The 15,574-nt window shown below is 42.8% G+C and overlaps 1 protein-coding gene across 6 annotated transcripts in view; it reads left to right on the forward strand.

Annotated features, from left to right (window-relative positions):
• The window catches only part of LOC120064328 (probable ubiquitin carboxyl-terminal hydrolase FAF-X), an 88,744-nt gene that overhangs the window by 32,440 nt on the left and 40,730 nt on the right, over positions 1–15,574 (forward strand). For 4 of the 6 annotated variants that reach the window (XM_039014828.1, XM_039014827.1, XM_039014824.1 and 1 more), the window contains exons 8-20: positions 524–775; positions 975–1,113; positions 1,272–1,424; positions 2,365–2,469; positions 2,562–2,660; positions 5,266–5,373; positions 5,543–5,679; positions 6,341–6,379; positions 7,209–7,342; positions 9,584–9,674; positions 9,945–10,058; positions 10,237–10,465; positions 15,008–15,103. In XM_039014828.1, the coding sequence (XP_038870756.1) occupies positions 524–775; positions 975–1,113; positions 1,272–1,424; positions 2,365–2,469; positions 2,562–2,660; positions 5,266–5,373; positions 5,543–5,679; positions 6,341–6,379; positions 7,209–7,342; positions 9,584–9,674; positions 9,945–10,058; positions 10,237–10,465; positions 15,008–15,103 (1,696 nt within the window). The remainder of the gene's footprint in view (positions 1–523; positions 776–974; positions 1,114–1,271; positions 1,425–2,364; positions 2,470–2,561; positions 2,661–5,265; positions 5,374–5,542; positions 5,680–6,340; positions 6,380–7,208; positions 7,343–9,583; positions 9,675–9,944; positions 10,059–10,236; positions 10,466–15,007; positions 15,104–15,574) is intronic. The other 2 variants (XM_039014829.1, XM_039014826.1) reach the window with 1 other exon arrangement.

Genomic DNA, 15,574 nt, shown 5'->3' on the forward strand with positions numbered 1-15,574 from the left:
AAATTTTTTTCAAAAGGCAAACGTATTTGGTTGTAATGTTGCAATGTTATACATCAAGGGTGGTCAACCATCCTCCCTGAGAGCTAATGGGTGTGCAGACTTTTATTGCAATCCCCTTATAACTAACCACATTTTAGAAATTAACTGCTCAATCAGATCTTGATTAACTGTTTGAGCAGGGCTTGATCAACAGTAGCCCTCCAGACTTAGGGTTGACCATGTGTTTTATACAGTTGCCTAACAGGTATTCTATGTGGGGGGTTAAGTGCCTTGCACAACGACAGAAGATGGTACATGGGATCAGAGAGCATCCTCCCAGTATCGATACCACATTAGGCATACTTTTTTAAACATACGTGGAGATGCCGCCAATTGTTGGTCATGGAAATTTGGTTAAAAGTCATGGAGAGTAATGGAAAAGTCATGGAATTCCATCTGTTAAAATGTGTATAAACCCTATATAGAGCTATGGGAACGACATGGTCTACTGGACGTGTTGCGACTGTTTTGTGTTGTCCTCCAGGCCTTTTGGGCAGTGTTACGAGTTCCTCACATTGCACACGGTGAAGAAGTACTTCCTGCCCATCATCGAGATGGTTCCTCAGTTTCTGGAGAACCTGACAGATGAGGAGCTGAAGAAGGAGGCCAAGAACGAAGCCAAAAATGACGCCCTGTCCATGATCATCAAGTCCCTGAAGAACCTGGCCTCCAGGGTGCCTGGGCAGGAGGAGACCGTGAAGAGCTTAGAGATTTTTAGGTTAAAAATGATTCTTAGGTGAGTTCGCGTCAGACCAAACTGTCTTAAAGCTTTTGTTTTAAAACACCTGCCTTTCAAACTGTTGGCTGAATGCTAACCTGAGATGTGCACAAATCATGTATTAATGTCAATAAGGGTTTTGTAGTCTTTAGTTAGGGATTGCCCCAATGTGAACTATTTGTTGATAGTAATCTGTGGTGGTTGTTTTCATCTGCAGGTTATTGCAAATTTCCTCTTTTAATGGCAAAATGAATGCACTAAATGAAGTAAACAAGGTAATCTCAAGTGTGTCCTACTACACACATCGACATGGCAACCCTGAGGAGGAGGAGTGGCTTACTGCAGAACGCATGGCGGTGAGTTAACCACCAACCTATCAAATGTATTTTTATAACGAGCGATTTTGTCACAAAGTGCGTAATATAGAGAGTATACCTTGGTGTTGTTTCTGGTGGCATAGTCGGCAGAACTGTTGGTGTTTGAGTGGAGATTGAAAGATGCCTCTGTCTCTCAGGAGTGGATCCAGCAGAACCACATCCTGTCCATCGTGCTGAGGGACAGTCTGCACCAGCCTCAGTACGTAGAAAAACTAGAGAAGATACTTCGCTTCGTCATCAAAGAGAAAGCTCTTACCATGCAGGACCTGGACAACATCTGGGCTGCACAGGTACTGTGTGTTTGTTAACGTGTGTGTACGTGTTTGTGTACGTGTTTGAAGAGAGAGCCATTGATTATCACACACATCGTGCATGGTTCAGTTGAAAGGGATATGACCTATAACTAGGGCGACGCTTTTTTGTGTACTTGTTAGCAAGTATTTCCAGCATTATCCACTAGAATTGCTGCAGGTAAAAAATCCTAGGAAATGTGCTGTAATTGACACAAGCTGTCTCCAATCAATGTCTGGTTGTGCGTGTGTTTGGTTGCGTGATTGGCTGAGTCAGGGGAGGCGTAGCTCTGTGAATCTTAATCTCACAAAACCTATTATTTGTCAGGGAATACGATTTGTAGATCAGTGATTCTATACCTCTCCAACAGACTCAGAAGTTGTAGCAAAAAAACTGGTAAATTCAATGCAGTTAAAGGGGAAAGTCAATGAAACCAACCATGGAATTATATTCTAGTGAATTTGGGGGGTAGCCCAGACTGGAACTCGAACCTGGGTCCAGCAACTGTCAAGCCAACACCTTAAGTGGCAGAGCTACGCATTCTCTGGTCCCTCCGCCAAACACAAACACACAACCAGACATTGATTGGTTGATTTGGAGATGGCTTGTGTCAATTACAAAATATTTCCTAGGATTTCTTACCTGCAGCAACACTAGTGGTTAATGCTGGAAATACCGGTATAAGCACAGTGCCTCAAAAAGTGCACCAAAAGCATGGTCCTACCCGTAACGGCTCTAAAAGCAGAATGGGAAATCCCTTGTGTCTTAGCTGGGGCATTTCCAGGTCATTGGGTTTGATCGGCTGAAAACGCACTTTCTTAAGCATCCATTAAATGATGTTTATGTGCTCCTGCATCGTCTCTATCGGAGGCTGGAAACAGACGGTAATCCAGCAGTGTGATTGTTTACATGTTTGTTGACACTTTGTTCCACCCGCAGGCTGGTAAACATGAGGCCATCGTGAAGAACGTCCACGACCTCCTGGCCAAGCTGGCCTGGGACTTCTCTCCTGAGCAGCTCGACCACCTCTTTGACTGCTTCAAGGTGAGAGACTTCTCTCCGTGCGCGCACACACACACACACACACACACACACACTGCTCTCCTAACCCCCGTGGTGGTGTTTGTGGCCTGCAGGCGAGTTGGACGAACGCTAGTAAGAAGCAGCGTGAGAAGCTGCTGGAGCTGATCCGTCGTCTGGCGGAGGATGACAAGGATGGAGTGATGGCCCACAAGGTAATCAGGGCTCGACATTCAGGTCAATTTGCCAGTCCAGACGGGGTCAGTGCCAAATGAAAGCTACTGGCCCGAATGGAACAAAATACTGACCAGGTCAAGATCTGACAGGAAAGCGAATGATGCGAGCATAATTTCAATAGCAGGTGGTTTTATCTTTCATTAGGTTGTAGCAAGTATCCTATACAGGGTTCATACAGACAAATGCAAGGACTTTCAAGCACTTCATTGTAATTTTCAAGGACCTACATGTTATATTTCATTGTAATAGACGAAAGAAATAAAACTCCCCCCCCCAAAAAAATGTTCGAAAAAGTTTACATTAACATAATTTAAATTATTTTATAGGCCTTCCCAACAGCATTATGCGTTGACATTGACATGTATTTTTATATTCTAAAATAGGTCAGAATGTGGGCATTGCCTGACTATATAGACTGCATGCAGCGATAGATGTTCCTGACACAAAAACACTCATGAAGTCTGTCCATGTAGTAGCTAGTCAGTCTCGCCATTTGAGATGTTGAAGAGTTATTGTATGCTTGAAACGAGAAAGTGAGCAAAAAACGGGTTCCCTTCGTAATAATATATCCGTACATGGTGTTACCCCAACAAAAGCAACCGAATAGCGCAGCACCTATCAATTGAAATGGCTTGAAACAAATGAAAGCGGCTACATCTCTCATAAAAACGGATCATAAAGGAAATCATGAATCGGAGCCGTTTAACTTCTAAATCGGCTACCAGCATGTCAAGGACTTTTCAAGTACCAAATAGCCTAAATGTCTGAATTCAAGGTAGGCTATTCCATGATGACTGAATTGCACATCGCAAATGTTCCAAGACTTTTATTTATTTATTTTATATATGTATTTTAATTTTAAAATTTACCCCCTTTTCTCCCCAATTTTCGTGGTATCCAATTGCTAGTAATTACTATCTTGTCTCATCGCTACAACTCCCATACGGGCTCGGGAGAGACGAAGGTCGAAAGCCATGCGTCCTCCGAAACACAACCCAACCAAGCCGCACTGCTTCTTAACACAGCGCACCTCCAACCCGGAAGCCAGCCGCACCAATGTGTCGGAGGAAACACTGTGCACCTGGCTCCCTTGGTTAGCGCGCACTGCGTCCGGCCCGCCACAGGAGTCGCTGGTGCGCGATGAGACAAGGATATCCCTACCGGCCAAACCCTCCCTAGCCCGGACGACGCTAGGCCAATTGTGCGTCGCCCCACGAACCTCCCGGTTGCGGCCGGCTGCGACAGAGCCTGGGCGCGAATCCAGAGTCTCTAGTGGCGCAGTGCCCTAGACCACTGCGCCACCCGGGAGTCTTGTTCCAAGACTTTTTACATACCTGGTTTACATACCTGGTTTACATACCCTTTCTGGCCTTAGCCTTTACAGGTAGATATCATAACTTGCAACATCTTTCCTACCTCTTTCCTATCGCTGTCGGTCTTCGGTGAGCATCTCCACAAAACAATCAGCTGTTGGAGAGCTGTGTGCTCTCTCTGCCCAACAGATTATCTCAAACTAGGCTGTGTGAGGCGCGCGAGCGATTAAGCAATTTATACTGAACAAAAATATTAACGCAACATGCAACAATTTCAAAGATTTTTGTGAGTTACAGTTCTAATAAGGAAATAAGTCAATTGAAATCAATTCATTAGGGCCTAATCTATGGATTTCACATGATTGGGCAGGGGTGTAGCCATGGGTGGGCCTTGGAAGGGAGCCAGGCCCAGCAAATCAGAATGTGTTTTTTCCCCCCACAAAATGGCTTTATTACAGGCAGAAATACTCCTCAGCCCCCCCTGCCACCCCCCACCAAATAATTCTGCAGGTGAAGAAGCCGGATGTGGAGGTTCTGGGCTGGCGTGGTTACACATAGTCTGCGGTTGTGAGGCTGGTTAGGCGTACTGCCAAATTCTCTAAAACGGTTGGAGGCAGCTTATGGTAGAGAAATTAACATTCAATTATCTGGCAACAGCTCTGGTGGACATTCCTGCAGTCAGCAAGCTAATTGCACGCTCCCTCAAAACTTGAGACATCTGTGGCATTGTATTGTGACAAAAATGCACATTTTAGAGTGGCCTTTTATTGTCCCCAGCACAACTTGCACCTGTGTAATGATCATGCTGTTTAATCAGCGTCTTGATATGCCACACCTGTCAGGTGGCTGGATTATCTTGGCAAAGAAGAAATGCTCACTAACAGGGATGTTAACAAATTTGTGCACTACATTTGAGAGAAATAAGCATTTTGTGCATATGTAACATTTCTGGGATTTTCTTTTCAGCTCATGAAACATGGGACCAACACTTTACATGTTGCACTTATTTTTGTTCAGTGTACATAACGAACTAGCAGCTTCGGGAATTCATGTTTTTTAAACAGTTATATATCCTTATTAACCTTTTTTTCACTGGCTCAAGCGGACCACTGACTGGGATGGTAGACTGGCCCGAGGGGTTTCCTAAACCTCCCCTGGCCAGCGGGCAGCCCTGAATGTCGAGCATTGGTTAAAGAGATGTCTTATTCCAGCTCCTTGTGCTCTGTTTGGATAGAAGTACTGAAGGCTCCTCTCCTCCTCTCACCACAAGGTGCTGAACCTGTTGTGGAACCTGGCTCACAGCGATGACGTGCCTGTAGACATCATGGACCAGGCCCTCAGTGCTCACATCAAGATACTGGACTACAGTTGCTCTCAGGTAATACTAGGTACCGGTCAAGAGCCAGGCAAATGCTTTCCCACACGGCTCGAGGTACTGAAAACCAATCAATTAAGATTTATTTGAAGGGGTCTGTTGGAGTGTTCAGAAGAAGCGGCTTATGGCTGTGTGTGTGTTCCTTGAATACGGATGTTCGTGTTCATTTTAGGATCGAGACACGCAGAAGATCCAGTGGATCGATCGCTTCATAGAAGAGTTGCGCACCAATGACAAATGGGTGATTCCTGCACTAAAGCAGATCCGAGAGATCTGTAGCCTGTTCGGAGAGGCTCCTCAGAATCTCAGGTAAGGAGATGGTCAGAGTTCAACTACGGGCTTGGAGGAGGGACATAGTTGAACATGCTAGTGATTGACAAAGATATGGAAACAGAATGAGTACAAATGGAGTATTATTCAGGAGGGAACAGATAGAAATGCACAGTGTAGAGCAGACGTTTTTTGTCATGTACAAAAGGGATTTGTCAGCTCAATACTTTACGTTTCTATCTGCAACATTTTAAATAGTTAAATATTTCACCCCACTTAAAAAAGGACAATTTTTGTTGTGCTCAGAATGCTATGCTTGGTTATACATTTACTCTACGCCTTTAAAGCATGGCTTTGATTTTTCACATAGCTGACACAGATGTCTCTGGCATTTTAATCACATTTCCAGAGAGGCTGAGGCATGCCAACTCTTTTGTAAACAGGGATTTTATGTCAACAGTCTGTGACTTGACCTTGCCATCCAGCTTGACCAGGTTTTCAGTAGCGCTTAGACAGGGAGCATTCTTCAAGACTAAAACTGAGCGAATGTATCTTGCTTCTTAAACGCTGAGCTCTCAAAGTAGCATGGAGGTTGTTGAATAAGGTGCTGCTTTTAATAACAACGTGCAGTTGTACTGACTGAAATAGTACAAGTAAATGCAGCAAATATGTAGCACACCACATGCCTGTTGTTTTTCAGAAAGAAAATTCCTATTAACATACAAACGAACTTAGCGGGGTAAGTTGACAGCTAATTTGGGGGATATTATGGCAATATTTTTATAAATTGTAAATAATTTCTAATTTATTCTCTCAGATGGTACAACAGATCTGTAATGTTTATTTTCATTCATTAATCTGCTTTAGCAAACCTCTCAGGGTAAATCTCAAATTACACCCTATTCCTTATACACTACTGTATTACCTTTGACCAGAGCCACAAATTACCACAAATAGTACACTACTTTTGACCTGAGCCACACAGGGCTCTTGTCAAGTAGTGCATTATTTGGGGAATTGGGTGCAAAAGTATTTCAATACATAGGGAAAAGGGTGTCACACTGAAATGCTTCTCTTTCTGCACCAGCTCTTCTTAGCTCCAATCACTGACTGTTTGCAGGGTGACATTTTGGGGGGCATTTCTGAGGGTGCTGCATACTCACATTTCCGAAACAACACAACATCCTAGTAATTTTAAGACTGAAATTCCTCAACATTTCCCTTGCTACACACACACACACACACACACACACACACACACACACACACACACACACACACACACACACACAGATAATGGCTTACTGGTTAGAACAGTGGATATACCAATATTGCTTTCTATAAGCTACAGATGCAGATAACCAACAAAATTCCACTAATTGTACACACAAATCATTGTAATAATTTCATTAGTAGGAGTATAAGTTGAAGTTGTCTACTTGTCATAGACATGGTGGCTAAGTCTCTGAACTTTTGTATCTCTTTTCCACCCTCTCTCTCCATCTCTCTCTCCCTCCAACTATCTTTCTCTCTTCATATCTCTCTCCACCTCACTCTCTGCTATACAGTCAGACCCAGAGGAGTCCTCATGTGTTCTATCGTCATGACCTGATCAACCAGCTCCAACACAACCATGCTCTGGTCACGCTGGTGGCTGAGAACCTTTCTGCCTACATGGAGACCATGAGGCAGTTCTCTAAAGGTACGGCTCACCTGACACATTAGATTCAATTTTCTCATTAATCACGATTGCCTCATTCTTGACTTTCAGACTTCTTTAGAAATACTACACTGAGTGTACAAAACATTAGGAGCACCTTCCTAATATTGAGTTGCACCCCCTTTTGCCCTCAGAACTGCCTCAATTCGTCGGGGCATGGACTCTACAAGGTGTCAAGTGTTCCACAGGGATGCTGGCCTATGTTGACTCCAATGCTTCCCACAGTTGTGTCAAGTTGGCTGGATTTCCTTTTTGTGGTAGATAATTTTTGATGTTCAGCGTGAAAAACCCAGCAACGCTGCAGGTCTTGACACAGTCAAACTGGTGCGCCTGGCACTTACTACCAATACCCTGTTCAAAGGCTCTTAAATATTTTGTCTTGTCCATTCATCCTCTGAATGGCACACATACACAATCCATGTCTCAATTGTCTTGAGGCTTAAAAATCCTTCTCTCCTCCCCTTCATCTACACCAGTGGTCACCTTCCTTTTCTGAGTAAAGATCAGTTTCGCAGTCAAAAAGCAAGCCGAGATCTACCGCTCAGTTTTTTTCCAACATGACTCAAATGTAAGATTAACCCAATAAAAACAGTTCTGTAGGAAATGAAGTTTGTCCAGTAGGCAGGCCTAATATATTATCACAGCATATTGGCTATATGCCTGGCCTGCCAATATTGTTCTTCTCAGACCATATTATATTTCAAAACTCTAGCTTTGATAACAAAATTGATCCGTAGTTGGTGTACAACTTACAACACAGCTGAAGTATAAACTGAAATAATTAGCTTTTATTTTACTGGACTGATGGTACCTGCATCTGATGGTCATGGTGCTTTCAAGACATCTGGGTTAGGGTGAAAAAACTAGGTCAAATGACGACGTCCGTGATGCTCCGGTCGAATTCCGAGTTGGATGACCGTTGAAAACTATTTTTCCCAGTCGGATCTATTTATTTTTGTATTTTTTTTTCAAATTCCCTGTTGTCTTGGTATTTGGTATTTTATTAGGATCCCCATTAGCTTTTTCAAAGCAGCAGCTACTCTTCCTGGGGTCCACACAAAACATGAAACATTACATAATACAGAACATTAATAGACAAGAACAGCTCAAGGACATAACTACATACATATAAAAAAAATGTCCTTGAGCTGTTCTTGTCTATTAATGTTCTGTATTATGTCGTGTTTTGTGTGGACCCCAGGAAGAGTGAACGTACTTAAGTCGGAGTTGTCAGAGTTCCCAGATGTTTTGAACATTGCATTTGTCTCAGCGAAGGGAAGGAGAGAGCAGCAGAGGGTCATCCTCTCACGGTCTCCTGCCTTTCCTCCGGTGAGACTGAGCAGAGAGAGGGGACAGTCTTCCACCTGATGGTGAAACTCGAGTCACATCTGACTCAAGCTAAAATGTATTTTGTTCCTATGACCAGTGAAAGTGAAATATTCCTCGATATTAAAATGAACACGATGAGCTTCTAATAATAATACAAGTGCAGGGCTACTCATTCATTGCAGCGAGAGTGGGAATAGGGAGAAGGGCTTTTATGTTTTAATATATATATATATATTTTTTTTTTTACATGAACTCATAACAACAGCTCTTTGCTATATTCTTTGAGTCTCTCTCTGGTCATGGTTTTAAAAGTTATGACATTTCACATAGGCTAGTATCCAACTTGTAGGCACTGTGATTTGAGCTATCTGATTGGCCAGCGCAGTAGACTCGCTCGATTTAACCATAGATCTGCCGGGTAGGAGGAGTTAGTTGTTTCAGACATTTAAATTGTTCAAAATGGCAACACATTGCCTACCCGGTGGGCAGGGCTTCTGAATCAAGTACACCTACCACCAACAGTGCAACGCAAATAATTTAAAAAATATGTGCAAGCATTTATCATTGGCTTTTCTACAGAAATGTTTGGTGATCCACTAGGAATGCTTGAAGATCGACCAGTTGATTGCGATCGACCAGTTGGTGACCACTGATATGAAGTGGATTTAGCAAGTGGCCATGGCTTTCACCTGGTCAGTCTGTTATGGAAAGTAAAGAGCAGGTGTTCCTAATGTTTTGTACACTCAGTGTGTTTCTCTACGTTCTCTACCCTCTGTATCTAACCCTGAGCAGTTAGCTTTAGTTTTAGTTTTCCATTTGAAAAACATCAGTATTTGCGTGATATTCAAAGATGTACGTTGAGCCCTGATGTAGATGATCCTGTGTGTTATGTAGCCGAGCAGGCAGAGTTTGACCCCCAGACGGTGAGGGCAGGGAGCCGCTACAGCCACGTACAGGAAGTCCAGGAGAGACTCAACTTCCTGAGGTATGACATCACATCTGCGGGGTTGTATTAATTAGGCACCAAACTGAAGAAAACACACTAAAACAGGCATGAGTCACTGTCTGTACTTGTCCAATAAGAAGCACTAATTGTTGTTTTACGCTTTTACGCTTTTAAAACGTTTTCCTTTACGTGACCTAATGAATACGACCCAGCTCCATCTTCATGAATACAATGAATGGAATTGAACCATGAACTAAGCCACTGTAGTCTGATCTTCATGGTTAATGTATGTGTCTGTGTTGTCCCCAGGTTCCTGCTGAAGGATGGCCAGTTGTGGCTCTGTGCTCCTCAGGCCAAACAGATCTGGAAGTGCCTGGCCGAAAACGCTGTCTTCCTATGTGATAGAGAGGCCTGCTTCAAATGGTACGCTGCCATCATCAATATTATCACCTCGAAAGGGTGAATATGGCTCCAACATGTTTCAATTTATGTTATTTACTTTCTGTCATGGAGAACAAGTCAAATATTCAACATTTTCTCAACTTGAATGTTCTCAACAACAACAACAAAACACCCACTCAACTCTGTTGTTCATCCCCAGGTACTCCAAGCTGATGGGAGATGAGCCAGACCTGGACCCAGACATTAACAAGGACTTCTTTGAGAACAACGTACTCCAGCTGGACCCATCTCTGCTCACAGAGAACGGCATGAAGTGCTTCGAGAGGTTCTTCAAGGCTGTCAACTGCCGGGAGGGAAAGCTGGTGGCCAAACGCAGGGCCTACATGATGGACGACCTGGAGCTCATAGGACTGGACTACCTCTGGAGGGTGAGTTATTAGCCTTTTCACTATAACAGACCGCTGTTGTTACTCGTAAGTAGGGCTGGGAATTGGCAGGGACCTCAATGTCGATATTATCACGATACTTAGGTGTTGATACGATATGTATTGCGATTCACACAATTGTGCGTGTGTGTGTGTGTGTGTATATATATCTCACACACACACACACACACTACAAGTCAAAAGTTTGGACACCTTCTCATTCAAGGGTTTTTATATATTTTTTATTATTTTCTACATTGTAGAATAATAGTGAAGACATCAAAACTATGAAATAACACATATGGAATCATGTAGTAACCAAAAAAGTGTTAAACAAATCAAAATATATTTAAGATTTTAGATTCTTCAAAGTAGCCACCCTTTGCCTTGATGACAGCTTTGCACACTCTTGGCATTCTCTCAACCAGCTTCACCTGGAATGCTTTTCCAACAGTCTTGAAGGAGTTCCCACATATGCTGAGCACTTGTTGGGTGCTTTTCCTTCACTCTGCGGTCCAACTCATTGCAAACCATCTCATTTGGGTAGAGGTCAGGTGGTTGTGGAGGCCAGGTCATCTGATGCAGCACTCCATCACTCTCCTTCTTGGTTAAATAGCTCTTACACAGCCTGGAGGTCTGTTGGGTCATTTTCCTGTTGAAAAACAAATGACAGTCCCACTAAGCGCAAACCAGATGGGATGGCGTATCGCTGCAGAATGATGTGGTAGGCACGCTGGTTAAGTGTGCCTTGAATTCTAAATAAATCACTGACAGTGTCACCAGCAAAGCACCCCTACACCATGCACCACCTCCTCCATGCTTCACAGTGGGAACCTCACATGCGGAGATCATCCGTTCACCTACTCTGCGTCTCACAAAGACACGGCGGTTGGAACCAAAAATCTCAAATTTGGACTCATCTAACCAAAGGACAGATTTCCACCCGTCTAATGACCATTCCTCATGTTTCTTGGCCCAAGCAAGTCTCTTCTTATTATTAGTGTCCTTTAGTAGAGGTTTCTTTGCAGCAATTTGACTATCAAGGCCTGATTCACACAGTCTCCTCTGAACAGTTGATGTGCCTGTTACTTGAACTCTGTAAAGCATTTATTTGGGCTGCAGTCTGAGGTGCAGTTAACTCTAATGAACTTATCCTCTGCAGCAGAAGTAACTCTGGGTTTTCCTTTTCTGTGGTGGTCCACATGAGAGCCAGTTATATCATAGTGCTTGATGGTTTTTGCGACTGCACTTGAATATAGTAAAAAGAGGAGGAAGGGAAGCGCTACTAAGGTACACAATAGTAAATGTTGGTAGACAGAAGGTGCTCTTTGGTAAAAGGGGTAAATTGGTCATCAAAAAGAAAGGAGGACCAAGGCACTCTTCATATAATTCATTAAAATGCCTTTATTAGTATGGGATGTTCAATAGAAACAAAGTTTAAAAAATCCGACGAGTTTCAGCTGCATGGCCTTCACGGATTTTTAAAACTTTGTTTCTATTGAACATGCCATACTAATAAAGGCATTTTAATTAATTATATGAAGAGTGCCTTGGTCCTCCTTTCTTTTTGATGCACTTGAAGATACTTTCAAAGTTCTTGAAATGTTTTTGTATTGACTGACCTTCATGTCTTAAAGTAATGATGGACTGTCGTTTCTCTTTAGTTATTTGAGCTGTTCTTACCATAAAATGGACTTGGTCTTTTACCAAATCGGCTATCTTCTGTATACCACCCCTACCTTGTCAGAACACAACTGATTGGCTGAAACGCATTAAGAAGGAAAGAAATTCCATAAATGAACTTTTAAGAAGGCACACCTGTTAATTGAAATTCATTCCAGGTGACTACCTGTCATCAAGGCAAACGTTGGCTACTTTGAAGAATCTCAAATATAACATATATTTTGATTTGTTTAACACTTTTTTGGTTATTACATGATTCCATATGTGTTAATAGTTTTGATGTCTTCACTATTATTCTACAATGTAGTAAAAATAAATAAAAACCCTTGAATGAGTAGGTGTGTCCACATTTTTGACTGGTACTGTATATATAGTGCATTTGGATAGTATTCACTCTTTCCCTTTTTCAACATTGTGTTACGTTACAGCCTTATTCTAAAATGTATTACATTTGTATTTTTCTCATCATTCTACACACAATACCCCATAATGACAAAGCGAAAACAGGTTTATAGAGAAGAACAATACATTACAAGTATTCAGACCCTTTGCTATGAGACTCGAAATTGAGCTCCGGTGCATCCTGTTTCCATTGATCATCCTTGATGTTTCTACAGCTTGATTGAAGTCCACCTGTTTTAAAATAAATTGATTGGACATGATTTGGAACGGCACACACCTGTCTATATAAGGTCCCACAGTTGACAGTGCACGTCAGAGCAAAAACCAAGCCATGTGGTCGAAGGAATTGTCCATCGAGCTCCGAGACAGGATTGTGTTGAGGCACAGATCTGGGGAAGGGTACTAAAAAATATTTGCGGCATTGAAGGTCCCTAAGAGCACAGTGGCCTCCATCATTCTTAAATGGAAGAAGTTTGGAACCACCAAGACTCCTCCTAGAGCTGGCCGCTCGGCCAAACTGCGCAATCGCGGGAGAACGGCCTTGGTCAGGGAGTTGACCAAGAACCCGATGGTCACTCTGACAGAAGGGAGTACCTTCCAGAAGGACAACCATCTCTGCAGCACTCCACCAATCGGGCCTTTATTTTAGAGTGGCCAGACGGAAGCCACTCGTCAGTAAAAGGCACACTATAGCCCGCTTGGAGTTTGCCAAAAGGCACCTAAAGGACTCTGACCATGAGAAACAAGATTCTCTTGTCTAATTAAACAAAGATTGAACTCTTGGGCCTGAATTCCAGGTGTCGGGTCTGGAGGAAAATTGGTACCATCCCTACGGTGAAGCATGGTGGTGGCAGCATCATGTTGTGGGGATGTTTTTCAGTGGCAGGGACTGGGAGGTTAGTCGGGATCTAGGGAAATGCAACCAGAGCAAAGTACAGAGATCCTTGATGAAAACCTGTTCCAGAGCGCTCAGGACATCTGACTGGAGTGAAGTTTCACATTCCAACAGGACAACGACCCTAAGCACACAGCCAAGACAACGCAGGAGTTGCTTCGGGACAAGTCTCTGAATGTCCTTGAGTGGCCCAACCAGAGCCCGGACTTGTACCCGGTCGAACATCTCTGGAGAGACCTGAAAATAGCTGTGCAGTGACGCTCCATATCCAACCTGACAGAGCTTGAGAGAATCTGCAGATATAAATGGGAGAAACTCTCCAAATACAGGTGTGCAAAGCTTGTAGCGTCATACCCAAGAAGACTCGAGGATGTAATCGCTGACAAGGTGCTTCAACAAAGTCCTGAGTGAAGGGTCTGAATACTTATGTAAATGTGATATTTCAGTTTAGTATTTTAGTTTTTTGCAAAAACTTTTAATCTGTTTTTGCTTTGTCATTATGGGGTATTAAGTGTAGATTGATGAGGGAAAAAACGATTTAATCCATTTTAGAATAAAGCTGTAATGTAACAAAATGTGGAAGAAGTGAAGGGGTCTGAAAACTTCCCGAATGCGCTATATGTATAGCGATTCGATACTGCGATTTGATGTTCCAAACATATAGCTCAACCATATGTCTGCTGCAGAAGGACAAGAGAGAGCCATGAGAACTCGTTTTCATCAGTCATGGAAATAAGTGTTGAAAAAATATTGTCTCACCGTTTAAAAATGCACAACTTCAAAGACCATATTCTTGAATGCTGCTGTTTGAGGTGACACTCATTAGTTATTTCCATGTGTATATTAACCTCTGGGTTCTGTGGGATTGTTTCAGGGGCTGCTTGAACTGATATATTTAGACTATGGATGGGTGGGGGGGCGGTGGATGGCCCAGTTAGTTAGCATCAGCGGCCTATCTGTTTGTTTTAGTTACCTACATGTCCTATAATCCCTCAATGGGAGAATCTGTTGCGTTTCCTGCGTTGGCTTCAAGTGTTATTCTGACTTTGTTATTTACACTCTGGGCATATTAGATGATTTGCTTAATTTGTTTTAGATGTGGGATTTGTAAACCTTGTTTTCACTTGCTATGAATAGCTGATTCAGGAGTTGTTATTGAATATTTGGGTATTAGATCTGTTTACACAGGGGCCGAGGCTACGTTTGTGGTCATATGATTTCCTTGTATGCAATGTTTGGTTGTGAATAATTCATTTGATTGCATCCTAAGTAAAGCTCATTCACTGATGTTATTGATTTGGCTGGTAAGCATTGCGTGGTATACACACACACACAGACCGTATTTGAGTCTGGGTTAATGTACTGATGTTAGTGTGTGAGGGCAGCTCAGGGCCAGTGGTCATGACTGGTGATGTTTCTGTGTGCTGCCGCTGAGTGCTTATCAATGACCCTCTAGTCTGGATGATGAGTCATACCACTCAGTCTCTTCAGCGTTGTCTCCAGGGCTGTTTGATGGAGAGGGCTGTAGGCGTCCATTGAATCAGTCTGTTATTTCCTCCTGCCAGGTCGTAATTCAAGGGAGCGATGACATCGCTAGTCGAGCCATAGACCTGCTGAAAGAGATCTACACCAACCTCGGACCAAAACTACAAGTCAATCAGGTAACCATCGGTGCCCTTTGTCCCGGTAACAATAACAGCTCAATCTGCTATTAGATCAACCTAAATCATCTAGCCATTTTGAGACGGCCACCTAAATATACAGTGGGGCAAAAAAGTATTTAGTCAGCCACCAATTGTGCAAGTTCTCCCACTTAAAAAGATGAGAGAGGCCTGTAATTTTCATCATAGGTACACTTCAACTATGACAGACAAAATGAGAGAAAAAAAATCCAGAAAATCACATTGTAGGATTTTTAATGAATTTATTTGCAAATTATGGTGGAAAATAAGTATTTGGTCAATAACAAAAGTTTATTTCAATACTTTGTTATATACCCTTTGTTGGCAATGACAGAGGTCAAATGTTTTCTGTAAGTCTTCACAAGGTTTTCACACACTGTTGCTGGTATTTTGGCCCATTCCTCCATGCAGATCTCCTCTAGAGCAGTGATGTTTTGGGGCTGTTGCTGG

Source organism: Salvelinus namaycush, chromosome 19, assembly GCF_016432855.1.
Source record: "Salvelinus namaycush isolate Seneca chromosome 19, SaNama_1.0, whole genome shotgun sequence".
NCBI lineage: Eukaryota > Metazoa > Chordata > Actinopteri > Salmoniformes > Salmonidae > Salvelinus > Salvelinus namaycush.